The 25,988-nt window shown below is 43.9% G+C and overlaps 1 protein-coding gene across 4 annotated transcripts in view; it reads right to left on the bottom strand.

The window, feature by feature from the left end:
* The window catches only part of FOCAD (focadhesin), a 322,952-nt gene that overhangs the window by 15,041 nt on the left and 281,923 nt on the right, over window positions 1-25,988 (bottom strand). For all 4 annotated transcript variants that reach the window (XM_042914239.1, XM_042914240.1, XM_042914241.1 and 1 more), the window contains 4 exons: window positions 10,477-10,605; window positions 7,745-7,860; window positions 3,645-3,905; window positions 2,799-2,888 (listed from right to left, as the gene is read on the bottom strand). In XM_042914239.1, coding sequence (XP_042770173.1) covers window positions 2,799-2,888; window positions 3,645-3,905; window positions 7,745-7,860; window positions 10,477-10,605 — 596 coding nt within the window. The remainder of the gene's footprint in view (window positions 1-2,798; window positions 2,889-3,644; window positions 3,906-7,744; window positions 7,861-10,476; window positions 10,606-25,988) is intronic.

Raw genomic sequence — 25,988 nt, 5'->3', positions numbered from 1 at the left:
CACTAGTGCCCAAACTCCAGTAACAGTCGCTGTATTTGTCGCTGCTACTTGCAACTTTTTAAAAACCAAGTTTTATTTAAAATGCTCTTGTAAACAATGACAATTATTGGTTTCATCACACCTTTGCCCTTGAGTACACATCTTTTTAATAGCCTGTATAAAACAGGAAGTCCGCAGAAGGGCTTTCTGCGGCATACCCAAGTAGGAGGGTTGTCTCCAGGGAAAACACTTGTGAGTTTGCGCTGTGAACTCAAAACGGCCAGTTTTTTATGGAACACCACTGACCTGCAAGGACGAAGGATGGACAAACTATGGTTATTCAGACTGAGTATTTAACAGATTATTGTCGTTGTTGTTTTCAGTCGAAGAAAGTGGGCCTGTCGCTTCGAGGAAATACTTGGCAGTATTTGTTGCCAATGATAAAACCTGAGCTTTCACGTGAAAATCTGATTTTTGGAAAATCTATTTGCTACGATGAGTTGGCAGCTTCACAATGCATAAAAGGCTTTTCTGAGGATTTTAACCAATGTGATGTTTTGATACGGAATAATGAAATGGGTCAACGTGTGGAGGATTTTCAAGACTCAGTGATTCGGTATTTTCCAAATGATTTTGTAATATCGTACGTTGGGGAGAAGACCCACAGTGCAAGACAGACCGATGGATTTTAATATAGCAGAGTATGTCAAGTTCACTGACATGAATTCACATTCTACACCCTGCAACTACCCCGAAGAAAACACGGTTTGTTGAGTTTTGTTGCAACATCAAAAAAAAAAAAAAAAAAATCCATAATTATCTGTAACTATTGACACACTGTTCCCTTTTCTACCGACATTATTTCTATGAGGCTACATTTTCCCCCCATACTTCACCAAAACAACAATGCAACAGATTAAGTGAAGCAGCAGCCAGGAGAAGTCAACATTAAAGAAATTTCGACGAGAGGCCAGACGGAGGAAACAGATCGGCAAAAAATGTAAAACAATGTCACTTTTTCATTTTGTTTTCAAAAATTCTTATTTATACTGAGATGCAATGGATTTACTGAAAGAGAGGACCATTTAAATCAAACCCCTATGGAATCCTCAACAACTTTTAAGACACTAAAGTACTCCTGAGACCAGCAAGTTCAAGAAGCCCTGTATTGACCATTTAATTTTCACACCACCCGATGCAGACGACTACCATCATCCTGCCCTTCGGAAGCACAGAGGTTAAGTAACTTGCTCAGTTAAGGTCACGTGGCTACACTGGCAGAGTGAGAAGTGAAACCAGGAGGTCTGAGCTCTTCACCATTGCCTTATTCTAACCTCCATTCCTTCCAGAAATGAGTAAAAAGCACGGATCTCGGTAAAACACACTTTTGGGGACCTCAGAACACTATTGAATAATAGAACTTATTTTCGCTAGAACGTGAAAATGTTCTAACTGGTACTTTAAGAACCCAGGTGAGTACCACAGCAATCTTTGGCTCTAGGTACCGCGAAGTAAATTACATGCATTACTTCCAAGTATATTACACGAATATCATAATAATAGGATGTAATAGATTACACGAATGTGATAATTAGGATAATGAATAATTACTGAGTGCTCACCTCGGGTCAGGTACGTTTCCAAGAACTTAACATGGATTAAGTCATTGTAACTCTAAATCTAACTCCAGGAGGTAGGTGTTATTATCTTTCTTTCGTAGATGTGGAAACTGAGGCAGGTTATGAAACGTGACCAAGGTCACACTGCTAGTAAATTACAGAGCTGGATTTCAAACCCGACCGGTGAGGCTCTATAGTTCCTTCTCTCACGAGTTTCCTCATAGTGCTCATCCTTGCTTCAACTCATCTCCAAAACCTGATATTCCAAATGGTCTAGCAGGGGTTCTCAAACCTCAGGATGCAGCACAATCACCTGGAGGGACTGTTGAAAAATCACACTCCTGGGCCCCACCTCTGACTCAGCAGACCTGAAGTGGGACTCTAGAATTTTCATTTCCAGTCAGCTCCCAGGCTTATGCTGCTGGGTCCAAGGGACCCCATTTTGAGAATCAGTGCTACACGATGCAGAAATTCAAGGATTCAACTGAACCTGCCATCTTGAGCGAAATAAATGGTAAGAGGTCCACCAGCTGGATAAGGGCCCATAATTCTCTAGACCTTTGCTATTACCTGGTATGCAGGGTTGCCATTGGAATAAGTATGTCCATTGGGATATACTTATACTAAAAAAAAAAAAAAAATCATTGTTTACAGGCAATTCAAATCTAATAAGACATCTATCATGCTAACTAAATGTGGCAACTTTATTGGTATGTTACTCACTCATCCTTTGGGTGTGGGTACCAGGAGCACTTGTTCATTAGCTGTGTCCGTGCTAATGGTGCTTGTTTTTCAATTAGCCACCTTTCTTCATTACAAAAGGATAAGTACCAGGTGAGAGAAAATAAATTTAAAAACAAGACTACTTCATGGTTTCCGCGCACCGCAAGCTTTTCAGCCAGAATATTCCCGTGCTTCTGGATTTGGTATTGAAGACGTTGCCCTGCGCTTACGTTTGCCCACAGGTGACACTAAAATGTTCTTGACAAAGTGGGATTAGGTAGGTTAAAAAGCCATTCATCCATCTATCCATCCATTCCATGAGGCTGAACATGAGACCCCACAGTGAAGCAGGGATAGTTTCCTGAAATTATCCAGTAAGAAAGAGGCAAAAGTAGCTTCAATCAAAAAGGATAAACCATCTCTTCAACTGTAAGTCCCGCTTCAATAATGGAAATAAATACAGAGATATGTTATTACCTCAGTAATCTGGGTAACTCGATTGGCTTCATCATCTGTCATTTCTGAGAGGCATTTTGCTACACTGATATATAGCTCTAGATCATTTCTCTGGTAAGGAAAAATCACAAGCAGGTCAAAATACAACGTAAGATAACAGATATATTCTCAATGTTCTGACAAATTATTAGATTTGCTTATCTCCATGAATAGCAGTCTCTGAGATTTTAATCAAACCAGAACATATGGCCAGTTTTTGGCACTAAAAAAACCCATCTTTCTGGGGTACCTGGCCGGCTCAGTCAGTAGAGCACATGACCCTTGACCTAGGGTCTTGAGTTCAAGCCCCACGTTGCGCATAGAGCTTACTTTAAAACAGCAGCAACGACACAATCTTTCCTATTATTTTGTTTGGCTGTACTTTTTTCTCCTTATCAGAATCCATCATTCCATACAGATTTTTAACTTCTTCGCAAAGCTGCAAAGAAGTTAAATAATTCAGAAATATATGGCGTCACTTGATATAAGTCATATATTGGACAACATGCTCAGAGATTCTCCAGGTCTAACGCGTAAGGGTTTCTGTGCTTGTTCGTCTCCTACAGGCATCTGGTAAAAGGCCTGGCCGCATATTTCCTGGTGTAGCACTGGTTAACCCGTTTCTAAGCTTGCTCAAAACGTTGGTTCTAAATATTCAACCTCAATTTAGATCTTGGAAGCAAACACATTCTTAGTGCAAAATGCGGTTATTTTCTTCCTAGCCTTCCCACCACATTCTTAAAACATACACCTCCCTGCTTTGCCAAAAGGGCTTAAAAAAAATCCCAAACATAAATGGTCAGGAATGTAAATATTTTTGTTCCTCACCCGAATCTTCTTTGGCAGAAGGTCAAAAATCTTCCCGGTGGCTTCGCAGAGCAGACTCCAGAGGTGGTGGGCAGGGCTGGGCAGTTTCATGGCCTGACTCAGGCCCTGTAAGGCACTCATGCATAACTCGGGATTGGGAAGTGGGGAAGCCGTTTTAAACACCGCCACCATTAAGTTTTCAACAAAACCCGCCACCTGTTCGTCTGAGACGTGTTTTATCCACAGAGGTGTAGAAACCAGGAGGTATTTCTTGACGTTCAACTGGAAGCAAACCAAAAGAGGTCAGGAAGAAACGGGCCAAGTCTGGGCTTGCAGGGTTTAAAACCTCAAGTTCACCCCTGTGTTTGAGGGCACATTGAGAGATGAAAGGTTCAAGGTTACTTCCCTGCCCCTCATTTCCCCCCAGGTTCACGGTCCAGTGGGCCACCGCTGCCTGCGATTGTGGCCACTGCAGTGACCTGTGGTCCGGGGCAACTTATGTATATACGGTATCTGCCAATCCATCTGGGTACCACTCAGCTTAAGCCCTGGATTGTTTTGGGGAGGGGAATAAAATGCTAACTTCTGAAAGTACTTGACAGTTGCTATTTAGTCTTAAAAGGTCACATTCTCTGGCAAAAAAAAAAAAATAAAATAAAATAAAATGAATCCTGGACATGAAAGCCTCATCTGCAGGAAATCGACTGGCCAGAGTATCTGATATTATTAATTTCTTCTTCTAGGAAGCGTAAGGAGATAAGGAGAACTGGCATGCCAGAACCATTTTTGACCAAAGAGGAGAAGCTGAACACATAGAACTGATCGTGGCATGCTGGAGGTCATGAGGGCCGGAAAGGCACATGGTTGAAAAGAGCTCTGTGTCAGAGACGTTAAGAGAGGAGGCTTCAAAAATTCTTCGAAACGGGCAGAGCATGCGGTCTGTCCTGGCCCTGGGGGCTGAGGGCGGGCGCCGACTGGAGCACCTGCTCCGTTCCGCTGTCAGCGCGTAAATCCACAGACAAACATGAATGCATAATAACAGAAAATGGCATTGGAACAGTGGGAATCAGCAGTTTTGCACAGGAAACTTTGTGAGATGCTGTTTACGGTCGTGTGCCTGAAGTGGGGACAAGATTGAACAAGAAGAGTTTGGTGCTTTGGAAAGTGTGCAAGCTGCTCGTGAACTCTATTCTCTATCAGGACAAGTAACTGAAATTGATGAAGCTTTTGCAGAAAATACAGGACTTGTCAACAAATCTTGGTATGAAGATGGTTGGCTGATCAAGATAACACTCAGTAATCCTTCAGAACTGGGTGAATTAATGAGTGAAGAAGCATATGAGAAATACAGAACACCTACTGAGGAGTGAAAATGGAACCCCTAAACCAGTATGAAACAACTTAATCTGGCATAGTTGTCCTAAATTAGTGCTGCAGAGAGGATTTAAAATAGCAACTTTTAGCAATACCAGTGCAGAAAGAAACTACTTGCAACAATGTTAATGAAAGAAAACACCGCTTAACTTTCTGATGATTGCAGATAAACACAATATGTATCTTTTTTGCAACACCCTATGATTTTTAGGCGAGGCTCCAGTTACAATATGGAGAATCCTGAAATTATCTGTGGTTAAAAACTAGTTCCAAAGATTATGTGATTCAAGGATAACATTGTCATCTTAAGCCTTTGGGAACTGTTAATTTTTTTTTTAATGTTTGTTTATGTTTGAGGGAGAGAGAGACACACAGAGTGAGAGCAAAGGAGGGGCAGAGAGAGGGAGACACAGAATCTGAAGCAGGCTCTAGGCTCCGAGCTGTCAGCACAGAGCCTTAGGTGGGGCTCGAACTCACCCCAGGCTCATGAGATCATGACCCGAGCCAAAGTCGGATGCTTAACTAACGGATCCACCAAGGCGCCCTCCGATCGTTTTTTTAAAAAGACAAGGTATATAATTAAGAAAATGAATTCACCGACTTAATTTGTTAATTAACAACGATGTTAAGAAAAGTCCATTCTCAAAGACAAATGCAAAAAAGTAACACAGATCTGAAAGAGAAGTGGAAGGATAAATGAATTCTAGAAAGATTTTTGAGGTAAACAAAACAGGCTGTTCAAGTTCTACCTGGTTCAAAAGGAAAGAGGAGTTAATAGAACAGTGTCTGAGACACGGACTTTGGACTCAGCCAGACTCACTCCCAGATATTAGCTACATAAACTCTGTTTGATCCCAATTTGCCTCAGTTTGTCAACCTGTAAACTGGAAACAATAAAATCTACTTCTCACAAGTGGACTAAGCTGGGCACAAAAGACTTCATATTGTATGATTCCACTCTAAAGAATTTCTAAAGTTTACATGAAATTTAAGTTTGTATGAAAGTTGTTTAAAAAAGGAAAAATTAGAGGGGCACCTGGGTGGCTCAGTTGGTTAAGGGTCCAACTCTTGATTTTGGCTCAGGTCATGATCTCACAGTCGTAAGAGCCCGACATCAGGCTCTGCACTGGGTGTGAAGCCTGCTTGGGATTTTCTCTCTCTCTCTCTCTCTCTCTCTCCCCCCCACCCCCCTTTCCCCATTCATGTGCTCTCCTTCTTCCTTTCAAAAAAAAAAAAAAAAAAGGGAAAAATTATAGAGACTAAAAGCAGATCAGCAGTAGCCTGGGTCTCAGACTGGGAGCGGGGATTGTCTCCAGGTTGGCACGACGGAACTTTCTGGGGGTGATGGAAGTATTATCGGTGATGGATAAAAATGTACAAATGTACCAGAACCCATCAAACTGTACATTTAAAATAGCCATATGTTATGCAATATAAATTCTAACTCAAAGATGTATAAAAAACATTGGTGTGTCAGGGTCGAAGACAGATTCAGTCTGATGTCAGGAAGCGCTCACTGAGTGCTTACAAGTCGCAGGTACGTGGCCACTACTCAGTAATGGCGGCTACACGGCACGTGCTTGGAGCAGACAGCTCATGACAGCTGCTGACGCAAAGGATGCAGACCTCAGTCACGTCTCCCTTCAGTGGAAGAGAATTAGAATATGAAGCGGAGCTTAAAAGAAAAAAAGTACCCGACAGGAACTGAAGTTAAAAGACTGAGGAACTAATACAAGAGCTTGGCCAAATTCTCAAAGAACTAAAGCCTCCCGAATAAAAGAGTAACGATGAGGTCATTTAACTTACGATCAATTGGTAAACCTCTAAGGGATCATGGAGTGTGGTTTTTCTTGTCCCACCTTAGAATATACTCAAAATTATACAATTTACTAATTGCTTTTCTTTAAGCCATCTTATCCCATTCTTCCTACTTACCCTTGGCCTGTACCCTGGAAGGTGCTGGCTCCCTCTTTCTGTCATAGATACCAGGCTAGGTCACTTCTTCCTCAGCGCTTTGTTCAAGCCCAGCACGCTGGCAGAGATGTTTCTACACCCTCCCAGCTACGTGCCCCGTGCCTCTAACTTGATGCTTGATGAGATCCTACCAAGCCTTCAAGGCTCACCTGAATTGCTGTCTTTTCTGTGAAAGGGAGGGATCATATTGGATTTGCCTGTTTCTTAATACCTCCTAAATATCAGGGGCACCAGCGTGGCTCAGTTGTTTGAGCATCCAACTTTGGTTCAGGTCACGATCTTGTGGTTCATGAGTTCGAGCCCCGCATCGGGCTCTCTGCCATCAGCCCAGAGCTCGCTTTGGATTCTCTGTTCCCCCTGCCCCTCCCCTACTCACATGCACATGCTTGCTCTCTTTCTCTCTCTCTCAAAAAGAAACAAACAAAACCAAAACCAATGAGTATCATTTATATGATATAGGTATATAAATAAACCTAGGCTCTCATAACTCCATCACTTTCTAGCTGGAGGATCTTGAGAAAGGAACTTTCGTATCTCTGACCATATTTTCCTTTTTCATAATCAAGGGAAGCTGAAAGCATGAATGTCGACGGCTGGGGCAGAGTTCTGCATCACAATCTTCCCATCTGCTGGCCAGCCATTGCCAAGCCCCCAATTTTTACAAAATCACATCTGGCCACCCTTGACTTTGAGAACATACGCCTAGATGAACGTTAATCTCTCCCCAAAGAACCAGATCCTCCTGTTGCCCAACACCCTTAATTGCTACATACACTCAGACTGTGGATCAGTGGTGGCATCACCCACAGTCCCAACAGCGCAGCTGCATTCTGGGATGATTGCGCCTGCGTCACCATAATTTCCAGGCACAGCTGCTGTATTTCTTCTCCTGAAAGAGAAGAAGAGAGTATTGGTAACACAGCTCCTTCTCAGATTCCTTTTCAGGCTTCCATGTCTTAAATCAAAGCCTCTGCTTGGGTGACATCTACAAGCAATAGAACGTGAGTAAACCGAAAGGTATTTCAAGTGACCTTTTCATTGTGAGTCAAAGAATGTGCCCACAGGCAGCAGCAGGTTAAGCCTTGGAACTGGCAAGGGCCATGATCTAGCTTGGGAAATTTCTCTTCTGGTGTCCCAAGAAACCTAAATAATCAAGGGGCGCCTGCCTGGGTGGTTTAGTCAGTTAAGCATCTGACTTCGGCTCAGGTCATGATCTCATGGTTTGTGGGTTCGAGCCCCACGTCGGGCTCTGTGCTGACAGCTCAGAGCCTGGAGTCTGCTTTGGATTCTGTGTCTCCTTCTCCATCTGCCCCTGCCCCACTCATGCTCTCTCTCTCAAAATAAATAAATAAGTAAATAAAAATAAAAGAAAAAAAAAGAAAACTAAATAATCAAATACCATGAAAAATTTGAGAAAACACGAGCTAAAACTCTTTGCCTCTGTTTTCCTCTCCTTCTACCTTGCATTCAGCTCATAGAAAAATCCGTTTAGGTCTGGAAGGACTTAAAAATGTTGCCACATTCCCCAGTGATCGAGTCCTTTTAGTAGCCTGATCCCCATCAGCACACGTATTTTCCCAACCCCTTTTCTTCTTTTTTCTAAGGATTTTTACTAAAACATAAACATTTTTAATACAGCACACAAAAGTAGGGGGAGGCTCAGGAGAACACAATTTTGTTTTTTTTTTTAATTTTTGAGAGACAGAGACAGAGCAGGGAAGGGGCAGAGAGAGGGAGACACAGAATCTGAAACAGGCTCCAGGCTCTGAGCTGTCGGCACAGAGCCTGAAGCGGGGCTCGAACTCACAAACTGCGAGATCCTGACCTGAGCCAAAGTCGCAAGTTCAACCGACTGAGCCACCCAGGCGCCCCAGGAGAACACAATTTTTAATGAAATCTCCAGAAACACGGTATCGGTGACATCATATCTTACACAGGTATTAGGTTCAACTGGAAGCATTTAAGTGAAAAACTGTACACAGTCAGAATCATCTTTGAGCAACCTCTCAGCTGCATATAAATTATGGTTTATGAGGCGTTTTGTATATCGTGAGCACTGTAAACAGTAGGCAAACACACACACACACATAAACACACACACGATATTATAGCATTGTTAAAAAATTGTCCCCCCCCCACCCCCCGACCAATGCCACTTTTTCTTGAGATCGGGGCCAGCGGGGCGGGGGGGGGGGGGATGTACATGGGATTAAATGTGCATATACTAACTCCACAAAAGAGGTTGCTGGGGTGTGCATTCCCTCTGCCTCTCATCACAAAGAATCTGTGGTAGACAGAATAACGGCCCTCAAAGATGCCTACATCCTAATCCCTGGAACCTGGGAACATGTTGCCTTGCTTGGCAAAGGAGCTTCTCAGATGTGATTGGGAATAAGGACGAGAGATGGGGAGGTTACCCTGGACCGTGCAAAGGGACCCATGAATCACACGAGTCTTTGATGCGGAAAACCCTTCCTGGTTGTAGAGAACCGGAAAGGGGACAGCGTGAAAAGGCTTCGGCCCTCCCACGCGGGCTCTGCAGATGAAGCACGGGGGATGGCAAGCCAAGGCACGTGGGCAGCCTCTAGAAGCGGGAAAGAAATGGATTCTCCCTGTCTCACTCTGTTCGGACTGCTATCCCAATACATCACAGACTCGGTGGTTTATAAACCACAGAAACTGATTTCTCACAGCCCTGGCAGCTGGCAGCCCAAGATCAGGGTGCCAACATGCTGGGCTCGGGCAGGACTGCTTTCCCGGCTCCCGACGGCCAGTTCTAGCCATGTCCTCGCACCGTGGAAGGGGCAAGGGAGCGCGGTGGGGCCTCTTTTATAAAGGGCAACAATCCCGTTCACGAGGGCTCCACAGTCACAACCTGATCACCTCCCCAAGCGCCACCTCCCAATAGCATCACACTGGGGATCAGGATGTCGACACGTGAGTTTCGGGGGGGGGGGGGGGACGAAATCGCTCAGGCCGTAGCGCTCCCCAGGGCATCCAGGGAAGGATGCTGTTCTGCTGATACTTTGATTTTGGCCCAGTGGAAGCCACGCTGGCCCTCGGGTCCACAGAACTCCAAGCCGATACATCTGTACAGCTTCAAACTGCTTCAGGCTGCCAGGTCTGTTACCACAGCAACAGAGAACAAATCCACCCTCCCCCGGGGGGGCTTCCTTGAATCCCAGAGCTCCGAAAACGTGGTCTGATGACCATCAAACCGGGCTCTCTCTGCGACCTGTGCCACGCGGCCCAGCAACGGGCCCACCTCCGTCCAGTTTCGTTTCGGTGAGCGCGTGTGGCCCATGTCATTGGAACTCCTCCCCCTCGGCCTCAGCCACCTATAAAGTGACTCAGGGAAAGGAGCCCAGACGGTCACCCAAGCCGATGGACCTCACGATCGCAAAGGTCTCTCCGGCCGCCGTCACTCGCGACCCAGAATCTACTTTTCTCTTCAGGTCATGTCCTAAAAGCGGAGTCCGAAGGCCTGAAAACACTTGATATTTACCGAAGTTTAGCCTCATGAGTGGCGAGAGGAGCGCGGCCCAGCTCACGGGGGGGAACTGGTAGCTCTCTCCAACAGCTGCGATGGGTTTCATCACGACTTTGAGAAGGGAAGGAGGCACAGACTCAGGACCTGCAACAGAAAGGGAAAAACTAGTAAAATGCTTCGGCAGCATCATGAGAGGCAGAAATGCCAGCTTTCCTTTTCTTCCAGTGCCAAAGGATCTGGTATCACATGTTCAACTATGGTCGGTCCTTCAGTTCTGTGCTCTCAGTCTCAACCCCCTCCGTTACAAAACCCTGCTTCCTCTGCTCTTCTCCTCCTCACTTGCCTCTGGTTTTTCCCTCTTGTCTGGATAGAAATAGTCCACGTCACTACTTGACCGTCCTCCATACGCTCTTTGTCTTTTCATCCAGCTTTCTAAAAAGAGTGACTCGTCCACGTTCTTGCGCCATTAGTCACTCCCCAATCTACTTCCAGAAGAGGAGGTCATTACTGCCTCGTCAGGCATAGTCCCTTCTAGTGGCCGTGAAGTCCTTCCATCCCTGTGGCCCACAGTGGTCGTGCCGTGTACCATGTGACTTGCCACTTTCACTCTCCAGCCTGTGCCACGGCTGACAGCTCCAGAGGGAAGTGCCTTCCATCACAGCTCATCCATAGGCCAACCAGCTATCTATGGCATGGGGCTATGGCTTTAACATACTCTTGTTTTGTTCCCCCAGGGGCGGGTTAATTTGCAACTGAAATGATGAGACACTGGAGCAGGTATGAGTGGAGCCATAAGGCACAGTCAGGGTTTGAGGAGCCATGAAGGGCCACGTAAAAGTGAGGTCTGAAGGAAGCCGGAAATGATGTGTATAAAGGTTAAAGAGCAAGGAGAAAAGCAAAAGCAGCCGGATCAACATAGGTAGCAGAAGGGAAATCAGCATCAGCAGCCAGAGAAGCAGACTGAGTAAAAGGAAAAGCATCAGTAGGAGAAGGATAATCAGGGGTCGAATCAGGAGATAAGCAGCAGAATCAGCAGTGAAAGAGGGGAAGCAAAGGTGGGGCAGAGTCAGCAAAAGGCACAACAGCTGTAGAAAGGAGAAGCACGGGAGAAAGGAGAAGCATGGAAGAAAGGAGAAGCTCAGGCAGACAAGGCAGCAGAATCAGTAGGCACTTAAGACGGGGAAGCAGAAGCAGGGCAGAGTCAGCAAAAGGCACAACAGCTGTAGAAAGAAGCACGGGAGAAAGGAGAAGCTGAGGCAGACAAGGCAGCAGAATCAGCAGGCACTTAAGACGGGGAAGCAGAAGTGGGGCAGAATCAGCAAAAGGCACAACAGCTGTAGAAAGGAGAAGCATGGGAGAAAGGAGAAGCACGGGAGAAAGGAGAAGCTGAGGCAGACAAGCCAGCAGAATCAGCAGGCACTTAAGACGGGGAAGCAGAAGTGGGGCAGAGTCAGCAAAAGGCACAACAGCTGTAGAAAGGAGAAGCATGGGAGAAAGGAGAAGCACGGGAGAAAGGAGAAGCACGGGAGAAAGGAGAAGCACGGGAGAAAGGAGAAGCTGAGGCAGACAAGGCAGCAGAATCAGCAGGCACTTAAGACAGGGAAGCAGAAGCGGGGCAGAGTCAGCAAAAGGCACAACAGCTGTAGAAAGGAGAAGCACGGGAGAAAAGAGAAGCACGGGAGAAAGGAGAAGCACGGGAGAAAGGAGAAGCACGGGAGAAAGGAGAAGCACGGGAGAAAGGAGAAGCACGGGAGAAAGGAGAAGCACGGGAGAAAGGAGAAGCACAGGAGAAAGGAGAAGCACGGGAGAAAGGAGAAGCTGAGGCAGACAAGGCAGCAGAATCAGCAGGCACTTAAGACGGGGAAGCAGAAGCGGGGCAGAGTCAGCAAAAGGCACAACAGCTGTAGAAAGGAGAAGCACGGGAGAAAGGAGAAGCATGGGAGAAAGGAGAAGCACGGGAGAAAGGAGAAGCACAGGAGAAAGGAGAAGCACGGGAGAAAGGAGAAGCACGGGAGAAAGGCGAAGCTGAGGCAGACAAGGCAGCAGAATCAGCAGGCACTGAAGACGGGGAAGCAGAAGCAGGGCAGAGTCAGCAAAAGGCACAACAGCTGTAGAAAGGAGAAGCACGGGAGAAAGGAGAAGCACGGGAGAAAGGAGAAGCATGGGAGAAAGGAGAAGCACGGGAGAAAGGAGAAGCTGAGGCAGACAAGCCAGCAGAATCAGCAGGCACTTAAGACGGGGAAGCAGAAGTGGGGCAGAATCAGCAAAAGGCACAACAGCTGTAGAAAGGAGAAGCATGGGAGAAAGGAGAAGCACGGGAGAAAGGAGAAGCTGAGGCAGACAAGCCAGCAGAATCAGCAGGCACTTAAGACGGGGAAGCAGAAGTGGGGCAGAGTCAGCAAAAGGCACAACAGCTGTAGAAAGGAGAAGCATGGGAGAAAGGAGAAGCACGGGAGAAAGGAGAAGCTGAGGCAGACAAGGCAGCAGAATCAGCAGGCACTTAAGACAGGGAAGCAGAAGCGGGGCAGAGTCAGCAAAAGGCACAACAGCTGTAGAAAGGAGAAGCACGGGAGAAAAGAGAAGCACGGAGAAAGGAGAAGCTCGGGAGAAAGGAGAAGCATGGGAGAAAGGAGAAGCACGGGAGAAAGGAGAAGCACGGGAGAAAGGAGAAGCACGGGAGAAAGGCGAAGCTGAGGCAGACAAGGCAGCAGAATCAGCAGGCACTGAAGACGGGGAAGCAGAAGCAGGGCAGAGTCAGCAAAAGGCACAACAGCTGTAGAAAGGAGAAGCACGGGAGAAAGGAGAAGCACGGGAGAAAGGAGAAGCACGGGAGAAAGGAGAAGCACGGGAGAAAGGAGAAGCACGGGAGAAAGGAGAAGCTGAGGCAGACAAAGCAGCAGAATCAGCAGGCACTGAAGACGGGGAAGCAGAAGCAGGGCAGAGTCAGCAAAAGGCACAACAGCTGTAGAAAGAAGAAGCGCGGGAGAAAGGAGAAGCGCGGGAGAAAGGAGAAGCGCGGGAGAAAGGAGAAGCGCGGGAGAAAGGAGAAGCGCGGGAGAAAGGAGAAGCGCGGGAGAAAGGAGAAGCGTGGGAGAAAGGCGAAGCTGAGGCAGACAAGGCAGCAGGCAATGAAGACGGGGAAGCAGAAGCAGGGCAGAGTCAGCAAAAGGAACAGCTGCAGAAAGGAGAAGCATGGGAGAAAGGAGAAGCACGGGAGAAAGGAGAAGCACGGGAGAAAGGAGAAGCTGAGGCAGACAAGGCAGCAGAATCAGTAGGCACTGAAGACGGGGAAGCAGAAGCGGGGCAGAGTCAACAAAAGGCACAACAGCTGTAGAAGGGAGAAGCAAGGGAAAAGGGAGAAGCTGAGGCAGACAAGGCAGCAGAATCAGCAGGTACTGAATACGGGGGAAGCAGACGTGGGGGCAGAATCAGCAAAAGGACAAACACCATAAAAGGAGAAGCACAGGAGCAGTAGTAGCTGAGGCAGAAAAGACAGCAGAATCAGGAGAGACTGGACAGAGGGAAACAGAAGCTGGGCAAAGTCTGCAAAAGGACAAACAGCTGCAGAAAGGAGAAGCACAGAGAAAGAGGAAAGCAGAACCAGCAGATGCTGCATATGGGGAAGGAGAAGCAGAGGTAGAGTTTTTCTAGAGAGGATACAAAAATGACCAATAAAAATATGAAAAGATGCTCAACATCACTTAGCATTAGAGAGATGCAAATCAAACCACAGTAAGATATCACTTCACTCACATCCATTAGGATGGCTGTTTTTTTGTTTGTTTGTTTAAAGAAAAAGGAAAGAAAGGGGAGGTGGGTGGGGGGATGGGTATTAAGGAGGGCACTTGTTGTGATGAGCACTGGGTGATGTATGAAAGTGATGAATCAATGGATCCTACTCCTGAAACCCACACTATACTATATATTAACTAACTTGAATTTAAATAACATCTTGGAAGTTACTTAACACTCCACAATTGTTGGTGAAGATATGGAGAGATTGGAACCGCTGTGTACTGTTGGTGGGATTACAAAATGGTAGAACGGCTACAGAAAACAGTATGATGGCTCCTCGAAAAATCAAAAATAGAATTCTGGGTCTACACTCCAAAGAACTGAAAGCAGGATCTTGAAGAGATGTTTTTACACCAGTGTTCACAGTAGTACTATTCACAACAGCCAAGAAGTAGAAGCAACCCAAATATGTCAATGGGTAAATGGATAAGTAAAATGTGCTTATGTGTACATAAGCAAAATACTATGTGTGTACATAAGAGTGTGTGTGTGTGTGTGTGTGTGTGTGTGTACACAGTAAAACCTTAGTTTGCAAGCATAGTCCATTCAGGAAACATGCTTATAATCCAAAGCACTTGTATATCAAAGTGAATTTCAAGAATCATTGGCTATGTTGTGATCATGTGATTTTCAGCGTCACGTACTACTCGTATGGCAAGACATCGCTTGTTTATCAAGTGGAAATTTCTTAGAAATGTTTGCTCGTCTTGTGGAACACTCACAATCTGTATACCATATATATACAAATTAGTTTCAACATTAAAAAGTAAGGAAATCCTGTCAGACATTATAACATAAATGAATCTTGAAGACACTATGCTAAGTGAAATAGCTCAGTCACAACAAAACAAATACCGTATGCTTCCATTTATATCAGGTACCTAAGTAGTCAATGTTAATAGAAACAGAAAATAGGGTGGCTCAGTCAGTTAAGTGTCTGACTCTTGGTTTAGGCTCAGGTCATAACCTCGTGGTTCGTGAGTTCGAGCCCCGCATGGGGCTCCACGCTGACAGTGCAAAACCTGCTTGGGATTCTCTCTCTCTCTCTCTCTCTCTCTCAAAATAAATCAATAAACTTAAAAAAAAAAAACCAACCCAAAACCAGGAAATAGAATGGTGTCTACCAGAGATTATGGGGAGGGAAAAAGGGTTTTAATGGGTATAGAATTTCAGTTCTGCATGATGAAAAAGATTGGTTTCACAATAATGTGAATAAACATAACACTATTGAACATATGCTTTAAAAAAATTATACATTAAAAAAATTAATGGGCGCCTGGGTGGCTCAGCCGGTTAAGTGTCTGACTTTAGCTCAGGTCACGATCTTGCGGTCCGTGAGTTCGAGCCCTGCGTCGGGCTCTGGGCTGATGGCTCAGAGCCTGGAGCCTGCTTCTGGTTCTGTGTCTCCCTCTCTCTGTGCCCCTCCCCCATTCATGCTCTGTCTCTCTCTGTCTCAAAAATAAATAAATGTTAAAAAAAAAAAATTAATAACCTTCCAAAATGGACCGTATCAAGCCCAGGTGGGTTCACCGAATTATACCAACTATTTAAGGAAGACATTACACTAATTCTTCCGTATACTAATTATACTAATTTCTCTTTCAGAAAACAGAAGCACAGGGAATACTCCTAACTTATTCTGAGGATAGCATTGCCCTAATACTAAACTAGACCAAGATAAAACAAGAAACCTCCAGACCGATATCTCTCATGAACACAGATGCAGAAATCCTTAACAAAATATTAGCAAAATAAATCTACCAATGTATAAAGAGAATTATAAACTATGACCAAGTGAGGTTTATTCCAGATATGCAAGGCTGGCTCACCATTCAAAAATCGACTGATATAACCTATCACATCAGTAATCACTAACAAAGAAAATCACACAAACAATATCAATAGACGCAGAAAAAGCATCTGACAAAATCCAGCACCCATTCATGATAAAAAAAACTCTCAGCAAACTAGGAATAGAGTAGAGCTTCCCCAAAAAACTCTAGGCTCACATCATACTTCATAGTTAAAAACAGAAGCTTTTTTCACTAAGATCAGAAACAAGTCAAGATGTCTCCTCTCATCACTCCTTTCCAATATTATATTAAAAATGCTAGCTTATGCAAGAAGATAAGGAAAGGAAATGAAAGTTATACAGACTGGAAAGGAAGATGGAAATACCTAAAATCAGAAATAAAAGTGAAGACATTTCTACCAACCTTAAACAAAAAGAATTATAACAGGAAACTATGAGAAACTGTGTGCCAACAAATCAGATAATCTAGATGAAACAGACAAAATCCTAGAAACACACAAGTTACTAAAACTGATTCGAGAAAAAACAGAAAATGCAAACAGTCCTATGACCAGGAAAGAGATAGAAACAAAAAGCTCCTGGGCGCCTGAGTGGCTCAGTCGGTTAGGCAGCTGACTTCAGCTCAGGTCATGATCTCGTGGTTTGTGAGTTCAAGCCCTGCATCGGGCTCTGTGCTGACAGCTCAGAGCCTGGAGCCAGCTTCGAATTCTGTGTCTCCCTCTCTCTCGACCCCTCCCCTGCTCTTTCTCTCTCTCTCAAAAATGAATAAACATTAAAAAAAGAAAAGAAAAGGAAAAGAAACAAAAAGCCCCAACAAAGAAAAGCCTAGGACCAGATGATTTCACTGGTGAATTCTACCAAACACTTAAAGAATTACCATCAATCCTCAATTCCTTCCCAAGAAAAGCAGGAGAGGAGGGAATATAGTTAATTCTTGAACAACACAGCGGTTAGAGGTGCTAAACGCTGTTGCAGCCAAAAATCCACATATAATTTCTGGCCTCCTCCCCAAATTTAACTACTATAATAGCTTACTGTTGATGGAAAGTCTTACCAATAACGTGAACAGTTGATTAATACATATTTTGTATATTAAGCTAGAGAAAAGAAAATGTTAAGAAAATTACAAAAAAGAGAAAATACACTTACAGTACTGTACTGTATTTAATGAAAAAAATCTGCATATAAGTAGACATGTGCAGTCCAAACCCGTGTTGTTCAAAGGTCAACCGCACTTTTTTTTAATGTTTATTTATTTATTTTGAGAGAGAGAGAGAGAGAGAGAGAGTGAGTGAGTGTGTGTGTGTGTGTGTGTGTGTGTGTGTGTGTGGGACAAGGGGCAGAGAGAGAATCCCAAGCAGGCTCCTCACTGGCAGTGCATAGCCCAATATGAGGCTCGAACCCATGAACTGTGAGATTGTGACCCGAGCTGAAATCAAGACTCAGATGCTCAACCAACTGAGCCACCTAGGCGCTCCTCAACTGCACTTAACTCATTCTATGAGACCAGCCTTAACCTAACACCAAAGGCAAAGAAACCACAACAAACATTTAACAAAAAAAAAAAAAGAAAAAAAGAAACACAAAAAAACAAAAAACTACAGACGAGTATTTGTTATGAATATAGTTGTGAAAACTCTCACTGTAACACTGGCAAACTGAATCCAACAGTACATTAAAAGGATTATTCATAATGACCACACAAGATTTATGCTAAGAATGCAAGTGTCATTCAACATAAGAAAATAAATCAATGCAACTTACCACGCTAATAGAATGAAGGGGGAAAAACACATGATAATCTCAACTGACACAGAAAAGCTTTTGATAAAGTCCAACAGCTTTTCATGATAAAAATACTCCAAAAATTAGGAATAGGATGGAATCATCTTAACGTGATAAAGGGCATTCATAAAAAATACACAGTGAACATTATATTCAACGGTAAAAGACTAAAAGCTTTTCCTTTACAATAGAGAACAAGACCAGAATGCCCACATTCACCATTTTGTATTGCACATTCTGGCCAGAGCCATTAGGAAAGAAAAAGAAATAAAAGGCATACAAATTGGAAAGAAGTAAAACTACCTGTATTTACAGATGACATGATTCTACGTATAGAAAACAGTTCAGTAAAGTTGCTGGGGGTAAAATCAACACACAAAATTTAGTTGTGTTTCTGTATCTCAGGAATGAATAATCCAAAAAGGAAATTAAGAAACAATTCCACTTGCAATGGTGTCCAAAAGAATAAAATACCTAGGATTAAATTTAACTGAGGTTGGGGCGCCTGGGTGGCTCAGTCGGTTGAGCGTCCGACTTCGGCTCAGGTCACGATCTCACGGTCCGTGAGTTCGAGCCCCGCGTCGGGCTCTGGGCTGATAACTCAGAGCCTGGAGTCTGCTTCCGATTCTGTGTCTCCCTCTCTCTCTGCCCCCCTCCCCCACGTTCATGCTCTGTCTCTCTCTGTCTCAAAAATAAATAAACGTTAAAAAAAAATTAAAAAAAAATTTAACTGAGGTGAAAGACACATACACCGAACAATACAAACATTGCAGAAAGAAATTAAAAATATACATAAGGGGAAAGATACCTTAGGTTCATGGACTGGAATACTTAATACTATCCAAAGGTATCTACAGATTTGGCATAATCCCTACCAAATTTCAATGGCTCTTTTTTTTTTTTTTTTTTCAGAAATGGAAAAGTTGGTCCTCAAATTCACATTGAATTGTTAAGGGACTCCTAACAGCCAAAACAATCTTGAAAAAGAAAAATCTGAAGAACTCATACATACCAATTTCAAAATTTACTACAGAGCTACAATAATCAAAACAGCATCAAAGGGGGCGCCTGGGTGGCTCAGTCGGTTAAGCGGCCGACTTCGGCTCAGGTCATGATCTCGCGGTCCGTGAGTTCGAGCCCCGCGTCGGGCTCTGTGCTGACAGCCCAGAGCCTGGAGCCTGTTTCAGATTCTGTGTCTCCCTCTCTCTGACCCTCCCCCGTTCATGCTCTGTCTCTCTCTGTCTCAAAAATAAAATAAAAATGTAAAAAAAAAAAACAAAAAAACCAAACAGCATCAAAGGATATTATTGACAAAGTGAAAAGACAACCTAACACAACAAAATATTTCCAAGTTACACATCTGATAAGGGTCTAATATCCAGAATATACAAAGAACTTTTACAACTCAAAAACCAGGGGTGCCTGGGTGGCTCAGTTGGTTAAACCTCAGCTTCGGCTCAGGTCATGACCTCACGGTTCATGGGTTCAAGCCCCGCGTCGGGCTCTGTGCGGACAGCTCGGAGCCTGGAGCCTGCTTCGGATTCTGTGTCTCCCTCTCTCTGCCCCTTCCCCGCTCATGCTCTGTCTCTCTCCGTCTCTCAAAAATGAATAAACGTTAAAAAAAATTTTAAAAAAAACAACTCCAAAACAAAAAGAGAATCTAATTTTTAAAATGGTCCAAAGACTTGAAGAGATAATTCTCCAAGGAAGAGATGCTACAAATGGCTAACAAGTACTGGAAAAGATGCTCCCGCACCATTAGGTATTTGGGAAATTCAAATCAAAACCAAATGATATCGCTTCACACTCAACAGGATGAAAATGATGATGATGATGATGGAAAAGGGCAAGTGCTGGCAAGGATGTAGAGAAATTGGAACCCTCATACATTGCTGGTAGGCATATAAAAAGGTGCGGTCACTGTGGAAACACGTTTTGCAGATTCTCGAAAAATTACACAGAATTACTATATGACCTAAAAATTCCTCTTATAGATAGATACCCCAAATAACTTAAAACAGGTGTTCAAGCACTGACTTGTACACAAGTCTTCATAGCAGCACCACTCATAAAAGCCAAAAGGCAGAAACAATCCAAATGTCCATCAACTGATGAACGGATTGAAAAACAAAACAAAAACAACGCATATCCATAGAATGGACTATTATTCAGCCATAAAGAGCAGTGAAATACTGATGCTTACCACTACATGGATGAACCCTGAAGACGTTATGCAAAGTGAAAGAATCCAGCCACAAAGTGCCGTACAGCATACGATTTCATTTAAATAAAACTTATGGGACAGGCACATCCATAGGGACAGAACGTAGATTAGGGGTAGCTGGAGGCTGGGGGAAACAGGGAATGATGGGGGACCAACTGCTCAACGGGTACAAGATTTCCTTTTGGGGTGATGAAAATGTTCTAGAACCAGATAGCGTTGACGGTGGCACAACACTAAGAATACATTAAATGCCACGCAATTGTAGACTTCAAAGCGGTTAGAACTGTCAATTTTGTTCTGTTTTACAAAAAAAAAAAAAAAAAAAATTAAAAGAACAAAGCCCAAGATGCACAGAAATAGATGAAGCAGTCTGGAGAGAAAAAAACCAGAATCCATGACAGAGATTGACACTGTGCAGCCCCTGAAAGGAAGAGTGACCAAAAGGCTCAGTGCCTGCTATCCGTGTCGGCTCCCGGTCCTCGTGCCACTTGAACTGCCCTTGCAAAGATTTCGATTGCTCTCTAAATGCCACATGCAAGGACACTTCTTCCAATCTTTCATGTCATACTTTCCCACATACAAACTGTATCATGCCCTCGTTCTTGAAATAAATGCTTCCCTACGCTTCCGGGTTTCTCTCTGCTGAGTCTCGCTGCCTGCCTCCGCTTGCTCTCACAGTTTCACATACTATTCGTATATTGACCAAGTAAAGCCACACTTACAACCCAGGCCTTTCCTGATGTTGGACACTCTTATTTCCAGCTAGAGCCATTTCAACAATCAGCCTGTTTTCTCAGGCTAGCCACCAATTAATCTACCTCCGGACCCAAGCCTCTGCCAAGTTAGAAACGTAAAACCAAAAGTGTACCTCCCAGTGATGTTTCTCTCCCCTCCAACGAACACGGTTTGGCTTTTTGAAAATGTTAAAGTTCAATACTCTTCTAAGCTGTGTTACCAGTAACTGAAGCTTTATTTCTATTCCATCTTAAGATGGAATACGAGGAGTGCAGGAAGTCAGGGAATCTACCACTGCTATTACAAAGAGAATTTCTAACAAATAAAGAAATACATACATAGATAAATAAATAAATATATTCATAAAAAAATTCATTCATTCAGTCACTGAGTATCTAGCAGGTACCAGGCACTGTTCCAGACAGTGAAGAGAGTATTCAACACGACAGAATAGATTCCTTCACTAGTGGAGCTTATATTCGAGTAAGAGGATAGACAGACAAGGCAAAATCAGGTATGATCAAAATAAAAACGCTGTGATAGGAATCAACTGGTTGGCTATTTACATAACTGTCTACTGATTACACACAGCAGGTGACTGTCCCTATACAATATAGGCAGCAAATTGGAGTCTTTGATTTCACACACACCCCCAGAAAAATTTAAGCCACATTTTTGGGGTAATTTTGGTGTGTGAATCTTAGAAATGGCTTGATGGGCTGGCAGACGGTACAGTAAGTATCTGTGCATAGAACTGCTTTTCTCTCCTATTAAGGACATGAATCCAAATCTATTCTGGAAATCATTAATTCACAAGCAGATTCCTTTACACTTTTTTCTCAGATCAAGAGTTTTCAAAATTACATAAGATGTTATTCCAGGTCCTTCTACAGAATTCACTACAGAAATTTTGCAGTTTCCAGAGGATCTAGGGAATCAGGGAAGGCATTCACCCTGTCCTCTAATACTAGCACCCAGTGTGAAATATGACCATTTTCTCACACACACACACACACGCACACGCACGTGCGCACACTCACGCGCACACACACGCACCATGTTTTATTGTTTAGACAACGAGCTCTCCCTTGACAGGAGAACAGAGCCTGCATTAATAACCGCACTTTACTATCCATTTTGCATGTTGCTTCCGTATTGACCTGATATACAGCAAGTGTCAGAGACAAGAAGAACCTGTAACATGGAACCCAGGGCTGAAAATCAAGTAAATGCTATGACACAATAAATCTTCCGCTTTTAAAAGGGCAAAGCATCGCTACTGAGTAGCATAACCAGAATCACACAAAATTTTCCGCTGTATTTACAGGGAACTAATTCTGACATGACTGGAATGAAAGGAATTATAGTAACTGTCAGGAATGGAAGAAACACTTGGCAGTTTCACTCGTGCCGGGGGAGGTATGGAAAGAGACAGAGTCCCACAATGGGAGAAGAGAGTCACGTGGTTCCTTCCCCAGAGATCTTCAGCGTCGGACACAGGAACCCAAAGCCAAGTGACGGGAACGATTAGCTCCCTCCTTGCAGTGCTTTGTCTTTTAGGCAAGTGCCTTAGATAAAAGGAAAGTGTGGAATGCTTTATAGACAATGGCTTTGGAACTGAGAAGGCCTAACAGTACTTGTTAATGGGATCCAGATGTTTGAAAATCCAGATACAAACTTGCTTTAAATCTCTCATCCAGTTGACAGCCTCAAAGGACCTTGATATAAATGGCATATCCGAACATAATGCATTACAACAGGACCCATTATCACACATACTTTGGCTACACAGGGGATCACGTCTCAAGGCCACGACGCACATGTGTAAACCCTCCAGTGCAAGTCTGGTAGTAAGTAGTAGGCTGACAGCCGGTGCTTGTCTCTTGCCCATCACAGCATGTCGCTCGTGTAGTGTGGGCATGACTTTGCTTTCTCCATCTTCAGTGCTGTTTAAAAGCAACTTAGCGTAGAATTATCCAATACACACACACACACACACACACACACACACACACACACACACGCACGCTCAGAGCTGCAGATCAACAAGTGTTTGAACACTAGTAAATGCCAAGTACTGTGTTCTAAGCATCGAGGATAAAACACGGATGTTCCTCCTGCCCTTGAGGAAATTACAGTCTAATGGGAAAGACAGACTTGAAACAAAGAACCACAAATAATTAAGAAAATAATGGCTCAGATGTAAAGTACTATGAACAACATATCAGAAAGTGTAACCTAAGAAACCTAAACCAGTCTGGACATGTCACAAACCCCCTCCTCTTCCCCCCACGGAAGAAAGGATGTTGAAACCAAGATGGAAAGGATGACGAGGATTTTTCCAGATGAAGTCCTTAGGAAACAACGATAGAGATATTTACAGCACGGCTTATTTGTGGAGACGAGGAGATGCTTGGTCCCTTGCCAGAAACGACTCTAAAATCAACATGGTAGTTGGAAACAGGTGAGAATTCTGATCGGTCAGTCAGATACTAAGAGTTGGGAGGATGTTGTGAACAGTACTTTCACGACGTTCAGAGTTATCAGGGGCCCCTTAGCACCAGGAAGGCCACCAAGCAGGGTGGCCACCCAGTGGCAATCAGGACCTGAGAGAGAAAGGCGACTTCCACAGGGCTCTGGCCCAGCGGGAACGGCAGATTCTCTTCAAACAGGGTGACTCCAAAAATGAGCAGATACATGGAGAATAACGGAACCAGGCTTCTTACTACCGTCAGAGAAGAAAGTTACAAATACGCAAAGAGGGAAAAGGAGAGTGAATCCTGTGGTGTTAACTGGAGTTGGAGATATTATGAATTCATGACTTTCAATATATATAGCTATAGAAATGTATATAGACATGAGAGACAGAGCAAGAGAGAGAGGGAGAGTCTATTTCCTAACTGTCCACTGAAAGAGCCTGAGAGCAGGGATTGCTCTAGTACCAAGGAGAATTTGTGGCCAGACCTTTGCTTCTAAGTATTGTTCCCAGCGTGCCTGAGCGGCACAGGGAAACACTGTGGGTGGTTCGAGTCCATGAGCGTTGGGATCTGTGCTGATGATGCGGAGCCTGCTTGGGTTTCCGTCTCCCTCTCTCTCCGCCCCTTCCCCATTTGCTCTCTCTGTCTCAAAAATAAACAAGCAAACAAAACAATAAATAAGTAACATTCCCCACTGAAAGGAACCTGACCTAGCCGGCTATTATGGGACTGAAGACGAATACAAGATGAGCCTAGAATGTCTTGTGCCGAAACCAAAGTACTCACAGAATGATGGGGCCATGTCAAAAGGACACAAAGCCAATGTAAAGAGGCTCTCACTATGGAACAATATGAAGGATGAAATAATGAATAATTGAGTAACAAATAATTACACGAAGTAAAATTTTAGTAGTCCATACTAACAGAGAGTGAGAGAGAGGGAGGGAAATGGCAGCTCTTCCTTAGAGAATGCCTACTGAAAAACATAAATGGAATGAGGGAATTTTAAGAATCACCTTTTGGCAGGGGTGCCTGGGTGGCTCAGTCGGTTGAGTGTCTGACTTCGGCTCAGGTCATGATCTCACAGTTCGTGAGTTCGAGCCCCACGTCAGGCTCTATGCTGACAGCTCAGAGCCTGGAGCCTGCTTCGGATTCTGTGTCTCCCTCTCTCTCTGCCCCTCCCCTGCTCACACGCTGTTTCTCTCTCTCAAAAAAAAAAAGATTAAAAAAAAAATTTAAAAATAATCACCTTTTGGCAAACATCATAGGAATAATTCAGGCAAGAAAACATTCATGGACAATGAAACTCATGGGCAAAAGCAGGATGAAAAACCAGATAATCCTAAAGTCTCAAAACAGCTCCACAAAGAATATTTACTGATGATAAAGGGAAAGGAGAACTTACTAGTGGAGAGGCCCGGAACATAGCACCTTAGCCAAGAGATCAAAATCAACATCCCCAGTGCAGAAAGACATCATGAGCCCCCTGGTGGGATGCCGTGAGAGGGGCAACGCTCCGCGTCTGTGATATTCCTGCCAAGGATGACTGACCTACCCTCACATGAGCAACCGCAGGCAAACCGGCAGATCCAAACAGCTGAGTGTTCTATAAAATAACTGGCTTCTGGGGCACCTGGCGGCTCAGTCGTTTAAGCAGCCGGCTTCTGCTCAGGTCACGATCTCATAGTTCGTGAGTTCGAGCCCCATGTCAGGCTCTGTGCTGCCAGCTCAGAGCCTGGAGCCTGCTTCCAATTCTGTGTCTCCCTCTCTCTCTGCCCCTCTGCCGCTCTCACTCTGTCTCAGAAATAAACCTTAAAAAATTAAAAACTAAAAAAAAAACTTTAAAAATAAAAAAATTAAATAAAATCACTGGCTGCTAATCTTAAAATACTTTCAAGTCTTGAAAGGCAAACGATGACTGGAGAACTGTTCTAGATTGAAGGAGACTGGAGGTGGGACAGACTATATTCCGGATTAAACTCTTTTTCTGCTAAAGACATCGTTTGGACAGTTGCTGAAACTTGAATAGGGTTCTCTGGCAGTTTTCACTATTTTATAAGTTTGGAATTACTTTAAAACAAAAAGAAAAAAAGGTACAAATTTTGGGGGCGCCTGGCTGGCTCCATCAGTAGAGCATGTGACTCTTGATCTCAGGGTTGTGAGTTCCAGCCCCACAGTGGGTGTAGAGCTTACTTTAAAGAAAAAAAAAAAGCACACATTTAAAAAAATAAGTGTTCTAAAATTTAATTAAAACGTAAACCTTGGGGGCACCTGGGTGGCTCCGTTGGTTAAGCGTCTAATTCCTGATCTTGACTTAGGTCATGATCTCACGATCTGTGAGATCAAGCCCTGCATCTGGCTCTGCGCTTATAGCATGGAGCCTGCTTGGGATTCTCTACCCGCCCCCCCCCCCCCCCGTCTCATTAAAAAAAAATAATAAACTTAAAAAAAATAAACTTCTTGGACAGTAAATATATGCAAAAATGTTCATTCCTTCTGGAAATGAAAGGTTAATTAAAGCAGTGTCAAGGTATGATTTTATACCTGATGGATTTTTTATTGTAATCGTGTTTATCTATATATTGGTTTGCTTTGTAATATGATAGCTAGAAAGGGTTTCCTCTTTATTTTTTATTTTTTTAAAATTGTTTTCTTACGTTTTTATATTTGAGAGAGAGACAGAGAGCGAGTAGGGGAG

The sequence above is a fragment of the Panthera leo genome, chromosome D4 (assembly GCF_018350215.1).
Source record: "Panthera leo isolate Ple1 chromosome D4, P.leo_Ple1_pat1.1, whole genome shotgun sequence".
Classification (NCBI taxonomy): Eukaryota; Metazoa; Chordata; class Mammalia; order Carnivora; family Felidae; genus Panthera; species Panthera leo.
Note: the sequence above shows the minus strand (reverse complement) of the source record. Positions and strands in the feature narration are given on the sequence as shown.